The 18,411-nt window shown below is 40.6% G+C and overlaps 1 protein-coding gene across 2 annotated transcripts in view; it reads left to right on the top strand.

The window, feature by feature from the left end:
- The window catches only part of ANOS1 (anosmin 1), a 133,800-nt gene that overhangs the window by 97,028 nt on the left and 18,361 nt on the right, over positions 1 to 18,411 (top strand). For both annotated transcript variants that reach the window (XM_060273484.2, XM_035115473.3), the window contains exons 3-6: positions 471 to 533; positions 5,754 to 5,976; positions 8,775 to 8,959; positions 10,714 to 10,843. In XM_060273484.2, the coding sequence (XP_060129467.1) occupies positions 471 to 533; positions 5,754 to 5,976; positions 8,775 to 8,959; positions 10,714 to 10,843 (601 nt within the window). The remainder of the gene's footprint in view (positions 1 to 470; positions 534 to 5,753; positions 5,977 to 8,774; positions 8,960 to 10,713; positions 10,844 to 18,411) is intronic.

The following is an 18,411-nucleotide window of genomic DNA, read 5'->3' as shown; positions in this document are numbered from 1 at the left end:
GAAATTATTTTCTTTAACCTCCTCTGATGTCTCTAAGCTCTGTAGAATAATCAAGTGCAATGGAGCTATAATTGGAACCCTTGTTAAGCAAGCATGTTAATGGAACGCGGGCATAAGAAACAGATGCTACTATAGAGGAAGAGTATTGGAAATGTTTATCTAATAATGGTTCAGAATAACGTCGGTTATGTGACAGATGTAAAGTATTCTGAATGTGCTGCTAGTTCCCTTTAATATGAAAAGAATGTTGACAGCACATTCGCAGTGCTGAGCTCCTTTTAGATTACATCTATCTTTAGTCTTTGCTCGGTAGCTATGGAACATGCCTTGTCTTCCTGATAAACTCTGTTCAAAATTTCTTTTATTAATGCTTCCAATAAACAGGCTTGTCCTGTAGCCTGAACAAGTTGAGACATATATATATATATATATTCCTGACAGGTTATTTATGTATTTTTCCTTCTTTTTAGTGTCTGGAGCCCTGCAAAGAATCCTGGGACTTGAAGAAAAACCATTGCCAAAGTTTCTGTGAGGTATGCCATTCCTAAAGATCTCTTTTTAAAATTCTGTCCTGTATATTTCATTCACACTATTAAATGAGTTTGTTTGATGACAGTGAACTAACAAATAGGATATGCTCCTCTATTTCCAGTAGCTGAACAGGACTACAACTGATCGACAACCATAAGCATTTTGAAATGGTCTTCAGAGTCTTTGAAATAATTACTGTCGTATCATTCTATAAGTTTCCTATCAAGTTGTTATGTGTCAATTAACTTTTTTCTTTCTTGGGCTGCTGTCTTATATGCAGGGCCGTCTCTAGGCCCAGGCTGGGTGGCGCAAGGCGCCAGGGCACCTGGCCACCAGGGGCGCGGAAGGGGCGCCGATCTGCTTCATGATTCTGCTTCATGGGCTGGTGTCTCCTCCTCTTCTTGCCCATGAAGCAGAATCAGCGAGACTCCTGCCTAGAGTGGCACCATGCGCCTACTGCTGCTCTAGGCAGGACTCTCGCTGATTCTGCTCATGGGCTGGTGTCTGCTCTTCTTGCCCATGAAGCAGAATCAGCGAGACTCCAGCCTAGAGTGGCACCATGTGCCTGCTGCCACTCTAGGCAGGAGTCTCGCTGATTCTGCTTCATGGGCAAGAAGAGGAGGAGAGGAAGCTCAATGGCTGTGCGCTACTGCCGCCGTGGGGGGGGGGCGCCGGAGGATTTTTGCACCACGGCTCTGGATACCCTTAAGACGTTACTGCTTATATGTACAATTGCTGTATACATGAGACATCAGTGTCCTTTTTCCTTTCGTTGCTGCAACAGCAAGATGTCTTCCACATTTGTTTGTTTGTTTAAATGCTAAAACTTTTGATTGGCCAATTCAAATGTGCACACAGTCATGTGATACAACCATCCCTCCGGCACATGGGAAATTGTTCGAAAGCAACTGTACCTCAAAATCACTTGCAGGTGTAGAAGTCCTACTTTTGAGTCAAAGTTATGTTGGAAGTTGGTTTACTGATATGGAAGCTCTTAACATGCAAGAGGACTTCAGCATGGGTGTACTTTCAAACAAATGGCTTTTCATGTGCTTTTTGAGGTGGCCTAGCCCTGTGAGGGACCCTGTGAGGGACCCAGGTGGCGCTGTGGGTTAAACCACAGAGTCTAGGGCTTGCTGATCAGAAGGTCGGCAGTTCGAATCCCTGCAATGGGGTGAGCTCCCGTTGCTCGGTCCCAGCTCCTGCCCACCTAGCAGTTCGAAAGCATATCAAAGTGCAAGTAGATAAATAGGGACCGCTCCGGCGGGAAGGTAAACGGCGTTTCCGTGCGCTGCTCTGGTTTGCCAGAAGCAGCTTTGTCATGCTGGCCACATGACCCGGAAGCTGTCTGCAGACAAACGCCAGCTCCCTCGGCCTATAGAGCGAGACGAGCGCCGCAACCCCAGAGTCGGACACGACTGGACCTGTTGGTCAGGGGCCCCTTTACCTTTACCTTAGCCCTGTGAGGGGGGCTATGCTGTGTCAGAAGCATCTAGTGGAATTGGCTACAATGCAAAATACATGTAACCCCCTGTCAGTTATTGATGATACACATGTGTACATTGTCATCCTTCTTAGCAAAAGAGATGATTATGTGGCACAGATCTTTTCCTAAGAGAAATCCCTGAGACATGAACAACTGTGTTTGGCCTATATTAGAGCTGTAGTACTACGAGAAAAGGCCATCCCAAAATAGGTATGATGGATATAACCTTCTTATCATGTGAGCACAGTACTTGTTCATGGGAAACAAGCTGTAATGTCATAAGCTCACCACCTCTATATGCCTCTTAAACTGGTTGCACAAGTCCACTCCCATAACATTGTTTACCTGGAGGCATTATGCCCAGTTTCACTGTGGAACCTAATTATATTCAACATTGTTCACCAGTAGTTAAATAGCACTAAATATCATTTCAGCATGTCTCTGTTGAACTATATTACATTATTGGGCTGAACACAGCATGGATTTGCAATTACTGTACTTAGTCTCTGTTGTTTTTGCTTCTGTCCCTTGGGTTTAAGGAAATGGCACTGAGCTTTATTTTATACATTTGTGCTCCAGCTTTTCCATAGTTCAAGGTGGTTAACAAAGCACTACAAAAATGCATATAAAAATAGGGGAATGATAATCTTAAAACTCATAAAGTAATATATAAAACCAGATCCATAAGACCAACTAAAATTCCAACGAAATTTGCAAGCTTGATGTTTACAACTTCATCAAGTTTTAGGTTTATTTGACATACACTGTAAATTGTTTTTAAATTATGGCAACTCGTTTTTAACAGGGCCTAATGCACAGCTTGGTACCCAGGTGGCGCTGTGGTTAAACCACTGAGCCTAGGGCTTGCTGATCAGAAGGTCGGCGGTTGGAATCCCTGTGACGGGGTGATCTCCCGTTGCTTGGTCCCAGCTCCTGCCAACCTAGCAGTTCGAAAGCACGTCAAAATGCAAGTAGATAAATAGGAACCGCTACAGCGGGAAGGTAAACGGCGTTTCCATGTGCTGCTCTGGTTTGCCAGAAGCGGCTTTGTCATGCTGGCCACATGACCCGGAAGCTATACGCCGGCTCTCTCGGCCAATAATGCAAGATGAGCGCACAACCCCAGAGTCGGTCACAACCCCAGAGTCGGTCACAACTGGACCTAATGGTCAGGGGTCCCTTTACCTTTACCTTTAATGCACAGCTATTAGTAGCAACAACCAAGCTACATTGACTTGGTTTCATTTAAACTAAGTGGGATCTTGTGTTCTTTAACCCACTTTTTATCAGTGTAAACAATAACAGATAAGTTTTTTTAAAAGAGTTCTTCCTAACTGCTTCTTGTGTCTTTGCATGAAAATTATGTAGCAGAGGTGCATAGCAATAGAGGCATCTGCCACATGTGTCTTGGTTATTATAATTCAGTAGAAAGGAATTAAAAAGCACTTTCCTTGTGTCTTAGCTTAGGTAAAAAGTGACTGAGGTGCACTGAGGTGTAGGGATGAGGTACATCCCCACATTGGCAGGGATAGTGCAGATGATTCCTTGAGATTGGTGGTTTATATTGTAAACAACCTTGGTTGGATTCAATCCCAGACATCCAATTGGCTATCACATATCATATGTAGATCACCTTGCGGGACATATCTAATGTTTATGTAAAATGTGGATCCTATTTCTGTCCACTTCATGATAAGGATCATCATGCTATATTTCTGGTAAAATTTGAAGCAGGAATGTAGTAGACTTTGGAACTATAAGACATAAATAAGTTGCACTAAGTTTTTTATTAATTTAAGGGCAGATGTTTGGATTTATTTTTAAGTACACTTGCACTTACAGGATAAGAGGAATATTAATTTTTTTCTTTATTGATTCAGATGTCTGGATGTGTGCCAGTAAGGAAGGTGTGTTGTGTAGAAAGTGGGCTTCAGATTTTGTAACTTGGAAATTACTTATATGTCTTTAAAAAAAACAAAAGAAAGTATCAACATACCCCTTCTGGAATCCTATGAGAATAATAATGATGAGCTTGACAAGGATGAGCTATAAGTGTAATATGAAGTTGTTATTTTGTGAGATGTTTATTGAGTAAAGGAGTTGGCTGCGTAGGGAGAATAAACACTTCCCACTTGCAGTTAGGATCTGCTAATATCCCTGTTTAATTAGTGATTTTGAGTTTGAAACTAAGCTTGAAACTTAAAAGGCTGGAAGTAAAAAGTTGCACATTTAACAGTTCACTGACAAAATAAGCTGTGAACTAGGGTGAAGAACAGAAGGTTCAAAGGCATATTATGCCTCAAGGGGCTAGAAAAGATTTTTTAATTAAGTAGCTGAAAATTTGTGATGTTTTATATAGGCACATACCCAGACATGTACACCTGCCCATTTCTGATCATAGACATAAATCACAAAAGCAGGTGCATTTTGTTTCTATTAACCTCTGCCCTTGTCAGCTACAATCACAAATCACAATCTCCTTACCCAGAATTATATTTGAATGCAACCATTTAGCTATGACCATAGTTCCAAAAGAGAGAATAAGCTAAGCAAGCTTGGAGTTCTTCCCCAGGCTCTGTTTTCCATGGATGATCATTCTACGGTAGCTCTGCCAGGCACTGTAGCCCATGGCTGCCATAGAAAGGCAACCAGACTGCAATCTCTGATGATATACGGTGAATTCTCTCTCTCTATACAATCAGAATGGAGGTATTCTGAGCTCTACTGTAAGAACAAATGCTGTACATTTATTGTTGATTAGTGATATTTCACTAAGGCACAAAATGAAGGCTTAAGTGTGTTTCTAGGGCTTTTGCAGTGTGAGTGTGAATGTATGAAATGATGGGATAGAATGTGCAAAACAGCAAACACTGAACTAAGACCACATTATGGACAAAGCATCTGTATCACAAACTTGATTGCTGCTTTTCCACAGGGAAGAGCTGCAGTGGATGAGGGTTGGAACATGGAAATGATTTTTCATCCTTTTCTTACTCATTTCTGGTCCTCCCCCTCTTCAGAGTTTCAAAGACATGTCTGTGTCAGGAGCCACAGTGAGTGGGTAGCAGGAAGTGGCTTAGGGGGCAGAGCAGATCAAGGATTAAGCACTTTCTGTTCCTCCTGCTATTTTTCTGCTCCTGAAGCTCCCTTTTCATAGGAAAAGCAGTTGGATTTTTGCTTCTTGTACTGTATATGAATGAAATACAAAGCTCTGGCCCAAGAAGAATGAAATAAATTTGCATATACTCATTTGCAAATAGTTTGCAATGTAGCCATCCATTCTGCAGTGATTTGTGGCTATGGAATAACCTTTTGGAAAGCTTTATATGGAAGAGTTTGCAGCTATTGTTCAGAGGTTATAAATCTATATGAATTCTCAAAGCTAGACCTGTAATTGGTAGCAGTTGGTGGGGGTAGGTCAGTGGTGCTCACCTGACTCCCCATGCCACTGCTTACCAGAAGATGTAGGGGGAGGCAGTAAGGATGTTGATGTGGTATATTTCCACCAGTGGTAGTGCCACTATTGAATTTGCCCCATGCCAACCTTGTTGCTGCCACTCCCCCTATGCCTTCTGTCAAGCAGCAGAAATGCAAGCAACAGCAGGTCAGGAGACCTCTGCTGGACAGCTACTGCCTGTAATTTGAATTATCTTTTCAGCAACATTTTGGAAATATTTCAGCAATATTTGATAAATCCTACTGAAGGCTTGGTACAATTTTCTTGTTTTCCCTTTAGCCTCTTTTCCCCAAGAAGAACTATGAATGCTTAACTAGCTGCGAATTCCTCAAATACATCTTGTCGGTGAAGCAAGGAGACTGCCCAGCACCCGAGAAGGCCAGCGGCTTTGCGGCTGCCTGTGTTGAAAGCTGTGAGGCTGACAGCGAATGCTCTGGTGTGAAAAAATGCTGTTCCAATGGATGTGGACATACATGCCAAGTACCCAAAAACTTATACAAAGGTAGAGATTGTTTGTAGGCATTTATTTTGGAGCCCCATGGCAAATAAAAGTAGTCTATTGCATATTGTAGCAGGAGTGCAAAATGTGTTGGAGAATGGGAAAGGGGTTGGAGGAAATGAAATAGAGGTTCATAATTCTTCCAGCCGCATGCCTGCCTACAGAATACAATTTAGTACATGGGATTTCATATTCACTGTCCTCTCTAAGCACTTCTGGTGCATCAATCCCCCCCCCATCTTTTCTCTGTTGCTAGAAGCATGATTAGTCATTGTGTTCAAACTACTGTAACTTACAAAGGCATTACAAATCTTGATAATATGTGCAGTGGCTAAAAGGAGATCTATTTACCTATTTGTTGTTGGAGAACCTGACTTAACTCCTCTTAATGCATCAAACCTATATTTGTTCTTATAATTTACTGAGGAGCACTGGTGTGTTGAACTTGATTTGTGTTCTCTGTGCTGCTACTCAAGCTGCCACACAGGTTTGTAGGATCTAAATTTAGACTCTAAGCTAGTGACCCTTTGATGTTCTTTTGAATACTGCCTACTGTGGAAGTTCAGCCCAACCTGTCACCATTTAATGCTAAGTCTACATGGTGGACAACAGTGTTTCCACAGCGGCAGCTCTGCATGTAAAAAAATAAAATAAATAATGGCAGGGGGGAGAGAAGAAATAAAACCTACCTGGGTATTAACCCAGTAAAAGGCCAAGAGGTACACATTTTTCCAAAAGCCAAGAAATCTGGAGTTCAGAGGACTAATTTGTGCTTCAATGATGGATACAAATCTTTTTATCTAATAAAAAGCACATTTCTGAATGACTGCAAATGTACATCTGGACTTGAAATGGATTATTCTGGTTGTATTGGAATATTCCAAAATGCACTTGTGCTATGTTCTGCTTGCGCTCATGAGAACCATCTGAACACAATTACAGCCACCAGGGGGGCTAAGTTAGTTCCAATCAAGTGAATCCAACGAACCCTAATGTAAAACAGATGGAAGGTTTCCCAGCATGCAGATTGGAGGGTTATTATACATAATAATTAAGCATGGGTTTTCAAATGCATAAAGCAGAAATATCATTCTTAAGCAATATTAGTTGCAGTGTGCAAAGACTGGTGGCTATCTAGTGATATCCAGAAATAAATGTATGAGCTTTTGATGATATATTTTATTCTTGGAAACTTTAGGGCTCTCTCTCTCTCTCTCTCTCTCTCTCTCTCTCTCTCTCTCTCTCTCTCTCTCTCTCTCTCTCTCGTGTGTTGTGTAATACATTGGAACACTTGGAGAAAGGGTCTGTTTTTCGATCTCTAGGAAAGGTGGTTTGTTTATCCATAGAAGTGTAGAAGTCGAAACAATAAACCTCATATTTTGCCAAAGTCATAAACTAAGCTGGGATTTTTTTCAAGTGCATCGTGTAAATCTCAAACAGTCCTCTAAATCTGCAGTCACTTCAAGAAATGGGAGTGGAGGGGAGAGAGAAATTCCAGCTTGACCTCTCTGGAAGCAGAACTGCCTATTATGATAAATGTGGAGCAGCTGCTAAAACCAGTAACTGTTAAGGGATTCTCAATTTTTTTGCAAGATGTAAGTAGACTTACCTGTGAACTTACAGTACAGTGTTGTGCCCTTCCTCACAAGTGGCAGCCAATCGTGTGGAAAGTGTGCAAGGAACCATATTATGTGTGGGATAAGGGTGTGCAAAGGATGATGATGAGAATTTTACGACAAACACAGAGCAGTCAGTGGAAACAGTAATCTTGTTTCAATTACAGTTTTCACTGATTGCGCTTCTATGTTTGCTGTACTGAATGCGCACTCCATTTTAGAACTCCATACTCTGAAGTCAAGACTGAACATTTAGTTTTCTCTAAAGATGATGTGTCATTTAACAATATTACATAGAAATTTGTTAAGACTTACATGAGTTCTGCCACCGCCCCCCATTTAACCTGTATATTAGATTATCACCCAGACGTTGGCTTTATTCCACCCCAGTGCCTTGAAAACCCTTCTATAGGTACCATATTCTGAAGAGAATTCCCAATGTGAAACAGTATGTAATAGCTAGCAGCTGCTTTCCTAGTATGGTGATGCCTTTTGCAACCATCATGATCACAGAAATGGCTGCTTGCTGCTATAAGTGGCCACATCTGCAAAGAGCTTGCTTAAGTCTTGACTTTCTTTGCAGAAAGGATCACCTGGAGGAATTAAATAGCTGGTTTCATTTTGTAAACTCACCACCACTACTAATCAAACAACTGTGTTGGAATAGGGGGGGTCACCAATGGGAACATTTAGATTTTTCAACAAGTTCTGGGGGTGCCACCCCTGTCTGGTCACTACTTTTCCCTCCCCTGGCTCAGCCCCACCATCCCAAGACACAGGAAGAGAAACTGTGTGCTACCAGAGGAAGTGGGAAAGAAAGAGCATTACTCTTAAAGCTTCCTCCTTAAGCTCTACATACATTTTGGGGGAAATAGGTAACCATCTTGACCACCTCATGACTGTGTGAGGTGGCTCAGAGGCTTTGTGGGCACTAATGGAAGCCCTTGAAGATGTCATTGCAACCACAGGCACTGTTTGCAACTCTTGGGATGGCTTGTGGTTGAATAGTATGACTCATCAATATGCTTCTGTTCTGATTTAGTCACTGGAGATAAAGTAAGGTAAAGCATATGATAATGAGGATAGATCTCTTTGGGCTATTAATTTTGTAGTAGTAAATAGTAAATAGTTGATCCACAAATTTACTCACACACAGCTTCTTTGCATGCATCACTTACATTTCAGGTGTCCCATTGAAACCCAGAAAAGAATTAAAATTCAGTGAACTTCAATCCGGACAGCTGGAAGTGAAGTGGTCTTCAAAATTCAATATCTCTATTGAGCCTGTGCTTTATGTGGTGCAAAGGAGATGGAACTATGGGATTCACCCCAGCGAGGACGATGCTACCAGTTGGCAAACTGTAGCTCAGGTTAGTCCTTTCTACACAAATCTGCATTATTTTCAGGCCATTCATCCTGAGTATCAGGCATTGAAATATTTTTGGCTGGTCTTGGTGGACAACTATGAATTTGTAGTCCCAAAACTCACTTCCTCCAAATCGCAGCCTTTAATCTAGACTTCTGTTACACCAAGAAGTGAAGCGAGCTCCAGAAAAATTGCTGCTCCTCTTTCCAGGGTTAAGCTTAGATGACTGTTTCTGCCAATTTAAAAAGAAGCCTCTGGTCCTCTTAAGCTCAGAGCAAGATAGGAGTCAATGGTTTGCCTTGACTCTGTGCTTTCTGGGGACTCATAAGACTCACCAGGTGCAGGGGCAAGCCATGGAACTCCTGACTTCAGTTCCAAGGTGGGAAAACATTGGCTTGCTCTGTGCCTGTTAGGTGTCAAATATCAGACACAGAGGGAAGCCTGCAGCTGGAGACAGGAGCTGGAGGCTTGATATGTCTGACAAGCACAGAGCCAATAAAAATTCCAGACTTCTGCTGAGCTTTGGGGCTTTGAGGGGTGGAGGTCACCTCCAGTTCTGTTTCATGACTCCGGGGTTGGGAGAGATCTTCTCTCACTTGCCAAAAACAAGTACTGTATAGCAAAAATCTTGATCCCTGGTATTCATTCATAGATGCATTGTTCAATGTTGTGTTGCTTAGGCTTGCATATAGAGGCATATCTTTGTTAATCTGATGCATCAAATACTGGGATATGTTCCATTTTACAGTTGATGGACTGAAGGTAGCTCAGAGAGAAAAACTTTTTTCATCTACTATATAGGGAAACTCTAAAAGAAGTTAAGTTAAATTCCCATCTATGGCAAATAAATGTTCTTGGTGTTGCATCGGGTTGCCATCCGTCCAGAATTTCCCGGACACAGGTGGTATTCAGCCCTCATAAAAGTGTCCAGGTAGAAATTGCTTAAATGTCTGGGAAAATCTGGCCATATGGCAGCCCATGTTGGTAGTATAGATTTGGCAAATTTCATTAAAAATAGCTCAAAAACTCAATATTTATTTATTTATTTATTTAAGATTTCACAAAAAAAGATCAACTGCTTTTTTGTCTGGATTTTCACTTTTTGAAATATGGCAACCCTAATGTTGTGTTACCTAAGGAACACATTCCATGAAGGAGTGAAATACAGCTAGTCATACAAAATGGTGTGGTGTGAAATTACTAATGAAGATCCAACCTATATCTTTGGTTCACAAGTTCACATGGTTGAAATAGTTCAGTGGTAGTTCACTTGCTCTACATGCAGACTGTCCCAGGTTCAATCTGTAGAAACATTAGTTAAATTAAGGACCTGATTCAGCTAAATCATTGCACTAATGGGAGCCAGAGCAGCAAGTCCTTCTAGCACAATGGGGCTCCCTCCCTCTTTCCTGCTATGCCTCCCCAAATTGGCACTGCAAGGTCAGGAGAACTCTGAGAACAGCACATGTGTGTGTGTGTTGGGGGGGTGAATGGAAATTGCTCCATGTGGCAAGCTTGTGCTGACAGAGTGATCTTCTTAGTGCTACTTTGAATTCCACCCATTATCAGGTAGCACAGGAAAGACTCAATAAACAAAGAGTCACTTGACATAAAGTCATTTTTTGTGCACCTAAGGATATGAAGAAGGGGTAACCATGATCCAAGGCTTCCGCCTTCCTGAATAAACAAAGTATAAGTGAATACAGGATTCACTCAGAGTAAGCTAAGTCTCTGTGTTAACCTGGTTTCCTACTGCAGACTACAGAGGAGAGAATACAACTGTCCGACATCAGGCCAAGCAGGTGGTACCAATTCCGAGTGGCTGCCATTAACGTGCATGGAACTAGAGGCTTCACAGCTCCTAGCAAACACTTCCGCTCTTCGAAAGGTTGGTGTCAACATTGTGCACATCTGTCTTTATTTGGAATGCAACCCAACCCTCTGTTTCTGTGGCTACAACTTCCCAACAGGTGATTCTTCATGCATTGAATCATTGCCTTTATGAATGGCTTCAAGGTAGTTTATCATTTTCTTTTTGAAGGTGCCATTGAGCCTTCAAGCAATTCTGTAATGAATAGGCCTCCCATTTCAGTTTCTTTGAACATTATCATTAGTAATAACAACTGAGATTTCTTTTTGCATTTGTGCAACATGGAACATCAAATGTGAAAACTAATATGAGACTGTTTATCTGCTGGCCCGGTCAGTGTCTAATAGAGTTTGGCTTATTTTTGAGCTTTACTAGTGATTCTGATTTCTTGTCATTTTAAGAAAACAGTTTTTGAACATTTAGAATTTTATTTCCGTCTCATATTTGCTTCTGTTTGTGCTGTTACTAGGATGCAGCATTTCTGTCTCATTGTATGTTGCATTTATTTTCCAATCACGTTTCATGGCATAATCATGTATTCACACATAAACAATTGCTCTGGAAAAAATTAAGACATACTTTCTTTAATGTGTGTAAATTCTGGTTTTCTTTTCTTTTAAATTAGGAACATTTAATAACCCACTAAGCTTTAAAAACACTAGAGTTACTGAATTAGTCTTGGCCAGGCATCCCCAAACTTTGGCCCTCCAGATGTTTTGGACTACAATTCCCATCTCCCCCGACCACTGGTCCTGTTAGCTAGGGATCATGGGAGTTGTAGGCAAAAATATCTGGAGGGCCGCAGTTTGGAGATGCCTGGTCTAGGCCTTAACATGAGCCACCCAGCTTCCTCTAGTTCATAAGCAAGATCCAAAAGGAAAAGCCCCAATGTCTCTCTGCAAATAATACCTTAATGCTTATTGTGTGTGTGTGTGTGTGTGTGTGTGTGTACCTGTTTCATTTAAGGTGTACTGCTACAAATGTTCGGATAGGGTAATAGTGCTATTACGTATTTCGTGAAACCCTTATTATAGTCAATTCAGTGTTACATTAAACTCAAATGGTTGTGTGACTGTGCTGGTGGTCCAACAAGATGTTTTCTGAGTCCATGGCCAATTCACTCAACACATTTAAAGTGTTTTTAACACAAACATTATTAAAATCCTGCAAACAACCAGCAGTAATTATTGGACAAAGTTGCAATTACTTCCTCAGTTATAGTATCTTAGAGTGGCTCCATTCTTACAATTTATAGAGATTAGCTGCTATTAATTTTTAACTTCTCAAAGGAAGCAAATTTTTATATGCTGTGAAATAATGATGACCTTTAGGGTGTGTGTGTATGCGCCATTGTATGTATGTGTGTGTGTGTGTGTGTGTGTGTGTGTGTGTGTAAGTGTAATCCTAATTTATTATTCATGCCCCACCCATCTGGCTGGGTTTCCCCAGCCACTCTGGGTGGCTTCCAACAGAAAAATAAAATAATCTATTAAACATTAAAAGCCTCCCTAAATATATAAATATGCCAGCCAGCCAAGGTACCACATTTTTTAAAAAAATTTGGTTAATATGTGTATTAAAAAACATTGGTGTCAATACTATTTGAAGGCTGACATTTTATAATCTATTTCCTCTTTCACAACTGCAAAATGATTTATTTATTTTTGAAAATCTGAAAGCATAATTCTGCTGTCCCATAGTAGATTTATTTTCATGTAGTGAATATCACATTCTGAAAAGCATGTGAGAACCTATCAATAGACACTAGGAAGTGTTAATAGGTTTCTCATTCCTTTAGTGTTAGCAGGCTCTGTTGTCGCAGAATGGGATGCAGTACAAATGAACAGATTCCCTTTCTGCTGCCTCAACCAGGATAAAATTTAGGTGAAGTTTGGTGGGAGTAATAAAGGCTTGCACTGTCAGCAAAGTTTGATGTTACCATGCTCCTTTAATGATTCCCACACCGTCTTTTTTGCTTTTTAAAATGGCATCAGACAGATTAAACAGTCTCTCTTTAAAATAAATAAATAAATAAAATAAACAAATTGTTAAAAGAAATGAATTTATTTGGCCATATACCTTAACAATAACATATATGCTGAAGTATCAGTATGGAATACAATCCCAAATCAACAATGCTTGCATAATTACTGGGGATGTGCAATCTGAAACAAAGATGAAAGATCCCATTCATATTTCATTTGGATTTAATAACTATGAATGCTTTGTTTGAAGAGAACACCTTCACACATATAGCGGTATGTGAAAAGGTTTTCTTGGAGAATGGATCAGTGAACAATTGGGGGCCCCTCCCCAAGAGGTTCACAAAATGCATGCGGGTGTCAAGAGAGTGGCAGGGGACCCCTGCTCCTTCCTCCAATGTCGTCAAACACAGGAGTTATTAATTCCCAAATAGGGCTTAAATACCTGTTAGTAAACTGGAGTACTAAGGATTGCTAAATAACATATTTAATGAAAAGCAATCTGGATTCTACAACTAACAATTGCTTTTTATTGTTAATCTAATTCACAGGTACATTAACGTAGCCAGTTTTGTAATACAGCTTTTAGATCTACAACAGTTGTATTTAGTAAGATTGACAGAGATAAACTTGGTTACAGGTAGGTAGCCGTGTTGGTCTGACATAGTCGAAACAAAATTAAAAAATTCCTTCCAGCAGCACCTTAGAGACCAACTAAGTTTGTCATTGGTATGAGCTTTCGCGTGTATGCACACTTCTTCAGATAAACCTGTGTATTCTATCATAAGTTGCTTTCAACATAGGCTTTATTTATATACGGATACCAACTTGAGTCAGGCCAGAACTTGTTTTTCTAGTTTAATGACAACTTGGAACTCATCAAATAAGAGAAAGAAACAGGGTTGTGTTTTAGTTTCCTTTTTGTTTAATCTTTACTAAATGATACAGCTGCTCTTAATGACAGTTGACAGGCACAGACTATCAGTATTGTGTGTGAGCAACATAATGCTTCATTCTCATATGCATACAGGTGTATGTAGGATACCAGTGTGTGTTGGTATTTATTGCATATATATTGTACTATGAGAAGTAGGAGTAGTGTTTTTGCAAACCCATCTCCTTTGCACATGTGATAGCTTATAGAGCTGGTTATACACATTTTTGCAATATGCTTTTAAAAAAGCAGCTGTACATAATTGAAGAATTATAGCAGAATTATGTTTTGCTCTAAGATGAGCTTAATTTTCAGAAATTGCAGGTTCAGGTGCTCCAACAGTTAAAAGTTACAAGCCCTATCAAAGTTTCAGGATTTGTATATAGTTGTTTGTTCTAAATTAAGACACAAAGAGGTATAACATGCGGGAAGGGCGGTTCATTTGTTTGCTTCATTAAGGTTAACCTAATCTTTCATAAAAAAATTATTGACAGCTTTTTCATTGTCATTGAAAATGAAATATTAGCAGTTCATTTCCTGTACAATATGGTTAAGAGGTTCAGAAATTCATTACAAAAATTTTTATGCGATGTTAGTATGCTTTTTTTTGGTTGCTGCTAAATTTGTATTTTATGGTATTGGGTGCAATCTAGATAGAGTTAAGCATGCTGTGTACGTAAGCGCCATTGACTGAAACCTAATGGAATCTAAGCATACTTAAAATTTCTGGATAACACTGCATTGCTCTTATCTCAAGAACTATAGTTGCAGCAGAAGGCAGTGAACACTCTACTGTACTTGTGGTTAACAGTATCCAGTTGACATTGATATATTTGCATGCATTTCTTCTTGAATGAAATATGTTGTCCCTCACATTTTGGATGCAATCTTTGTCCAGTGCTTAATGTTTTGGGTTATACAGTATCTGACACGGCCGGCTCTAGGGGAAGGCTGGGTGGCGCGGGGCTGTCAGGGGCAAAAAACAGGGGTGTGTGTGTGCGCCGGACAGCCCTGGTATCTGAATCTGTACAGGAGTTCCGGATCAGGACATTTATGTCTATACACTCAAGTAGCAACTACCTCTTCATTCTGTTTCAATTGATGCAAGAGGGAGGACATATCTCCTTACAGATGACACAATAAGCTCCTGGTAGAGTTACTTTACATCCGCCTGTCTCAGATTTTCATTTACTTATCCCACATTTCTTTCAAAGCGGCATACTGTACATAGTGTGTCTTCCCCTCACCCCATTCACATATAGTGAATTGCCTTTAGTCACTGCTTTTGAGAACAGCTTTCAGCTACCTGGAAATAAATGTGGGAATACAGCACTTGTAGAAAAATGATGAGGAACATAATGGATAGAATGAAGAGGAAGATGCATGTGCTTTAAAGCTAGTTGTGACAGCACAATCTTTGTACATGGTTTTTGGGACTTGAGTACTGACTTGAGTAAAAAGCTGGTGGGGATGTTGAAAAAGCAACTCCATCCCAGAAATCAGGCATGAGTTTTGCCATTTGGCAAGATGACTTTTATAATAAGAAAAGGACACACACAGCACTGAGAGTTGGGTACATACCTGCAGATTAGTTGTAAGGTTAAATGTGACCTTAAATCTGTTTAGTTTTCTCTGCACTATGTTGAACGCTGGTACAATGCCATGGTAGCAGAACCAAAATTATGTCCTATCAACGAACAGATACGTATTCTTGTCCAAAAGTTGGAAACGGATTTTCTTCCCTAAGGTGAATGGTGTTAGCATTTCCTACAAAATCAGGAGTAAGTGAAGCAGGCAGTGTTGTTTTCACAGGACATAAGTGCCCATGCTGTATTGTGATTTCATGCATACACATACACAGAGTGTTTGTAAAAGCGGAACAGACTCCCACTGGTAGCAATAAAATTCTCTCTGCTGTTCCTTTGGGGCCAATGAATTTTTTTTATATTGTTGCACAGCTGGTTTGTATGTGCCAATTCGAGTGGGCAAAGGGTATCCCTTTGTATATGCCATGAAGCTGTTTAATAATTGGAAGCTTTTCTGTGGTTCAGGTTCAATGGTCCTTTAAAAAGTTTACATTTTTTTTTTAAAAAAAGAGAGAGCCGTGGGTGATCCCACCTTAAATTTGAAGAGAAAAGCACTCTCATCTAAAGTGTAAAAGGATTTTGAATTTATAGCTAAACCTGCAGTTACACTCACAGTTGAAAATGAGTTTTCCAGATTCTTATGTACTTTCCCCCTATGGCACACGTTGTGGAATGAATTCATTTATTCTCTTTCTTTTCTCTCACCATTTAAATATGCTCCCTAGTTAAATATGCAACACTAATGTTCATCCAGATGTGATACATTTTCAATGGTAATTTTTAGTGGCTTTGGGCAGGTCATGGATTCTCAGGGCAGCCTGTGCCAAGAATCAGGGGTGACTCTGCTTTATATCATTTTCTTCCTCAACCTGCCTGGCAATACATGTCAAGACCTCACATCTGGATGTTAAATCTACCTAAGCCTTTATGACTTCTCACCTATTGCCTGTGTCGAGAGTTCAGTTTAAGCCAGGCATCCCCAAACTGCGGCACTCCAGATGTTTCGGCCTACAACTTCCATGATCCCTAGCTAACAGGACCAGTGGTCGGGGAAGATGGGAATTGTAGTCCAAAACATCTGGAGGGCTGAAGTCTGGGGATGCCTGGTTTAAGCTATCAGACAACTTGCCACAGCTCTGTCCACTCACTGTGGGAGACCTACTCAGGAATTATTGCAAGCAAGCTGAACTACAACCTATACTTACCTGTCCAAATGGGGGTAATGTTGCCTTGTTACGTCTATAGCCAGGGCACCTCCACCATAGTTGTGGCCCTTTGAGACATTACCAGATGATTTTATTTGGCTATTTACTAGACACTCTAGCAAATGAGAAGGTAAAAAACACCTGGATTGGGTTTCCCTAACACTGACTACATTCATCTGGCTGTGTAGGCAACTTAGTCTGCACTGTTATCTCTGTCAGTTGTCTGCAACTAGAGGATTAGCATGGACTAAAACACCTTGCATGTCTGCACCTATTAGTGCAGAGGTCACTCCATCCTCACCCTAACTGAGTCCACTGGGTTGTGTACTACTGTAGCATATTGTAGCTGTATAGCACCAGCCTTCAAATTTACACCAAGAGGCATCCCAACAGTAAAATTTTGGGTCAGGACTATCCCCTAGATCAGGCATCCCCAAACTTTGGCCCTCCAGATGTTTTGGACTACAGTTCCCATCATCCCTGACCACTGGTCCTCTTAGCTAGGGATCATGGGAGTTGTAGGCCAGAACATCTGGAGGGCCACAGTTTGGGGATGCCTGCCCTAGATAGTATTTTTTTTTTGCTATATAATCAGTATCCAACTGTTGATCTTTAATAAAACTAAAACTAAACCATGGTTCAAGACAAAACCCTGTAGGCAGAGTTTGGCTTTGTTTTTGGAAAGGCTCTTCTTTGTCTAGACTGATCAGCTTTGATTTCAAACCACAATGTCTTCGGCTTCTGTTTGAAGTTTCCATAGACTTGGTGAAGCTGTGTTAAAACTTGAAGTCTAGGTTGGAAAAGGAACTGGAATCATGATTTAAAGTTGTAATGAAGCTTTCTGATTGAGGACAGAAACAAATACCTCATGGGCATAGTTTGTTCGGTGTTTGTTAGCCAAATGCTGTATTTGCAGTATTTTGCAAGTGTGATGTTAATCTTGACTCAGAGACTATTGCTTTCTGGAAGTGAAAGGTGTTATATCTGTCACATTGTTTAGTCCAAAGCTTGTTCACAATAAGGATAGCTCTGTGAGCTAAACCAAAACCCATCTGTTTATTGTTTGCCTTGACTACATAACTGACCACCAAGGACTGAATTTAAAAAAGACAAATATGCATCTGTGAACACCCAAACATATTCAGTATAATTCCTTCACATGGAATAGGTATGCCAAATAGCCTCATAACTTGATGGTAACGTAACATGCAACAGTATCACTCAAACAAATATTGTGCATGCTTTTCACACTCTAATGCCAGGCCTTTACCTCATACAAATATGCCCATCCATATTGGGTTTAGAGATGGTGAATGAAGGGGCAGATTTGTGGACTGGAAAGCTGATACATTATTACTGAATGCCAAGACTGTAAGATTAGGTACTCAAGTCTTATAGAAGATACGGTCTACCAACAACTACACATGACAGACTCTAGTACTGTCTTGGCACAGATGAAACACAGGGTTGCCAACTCGAATAAAATATTGGTGGGGGCAGGCAAGCCCGTCTCCAAATAATCAATTACAAGATACAGCACATGGACACCATTTAAATGGCAATGCCCATCGATTGAGGGGGGCCCTGTCCCCCTCAAATATTTTATGGGGCGGGGCAAAGGGATCTCAGACCCTATGGAGTTTGCTCCTATGGAAATGTCTAACCATACGGCTCTTGCCAGATCAGTAAATTTCTTATCAGTGCAGCCCTTTTCTAGTGGTGGGCAATGCATGGTCTTGGCTATTTCATTCTATGCCTTGCCTTGCCTTGCCTTCCCTCTATGCTTTCTGCAGGCTGTGAGGAGAGAAAAACAAAGCAGGATGTGCTGGGAAAGTGTAAAGGCATATACCTATTTTAATCTTCAACAGAAGCGCAGGCA

This window comes from Zootoca vivipara, chromosome 4 (assembly GCF_965207765.1).
Source record: "Zootoca vivipara chromosome 4, rZooViv2.hap1.1, whole genome shotgun sequence".
In the NCBI taxonomy this organism is placed as follows: domain Eukaryota; kingdom Metazoa; phylum Chordata; class Lepidosauria; order Squamata; family Lacertidae; genus Zootoca; species Zootoca vivipara.
The sequence above is the reverse complement of the archived record's forward strand: the minus strand, read 5'-3'. Positions and strand labels throughout refer to the sequence as shown.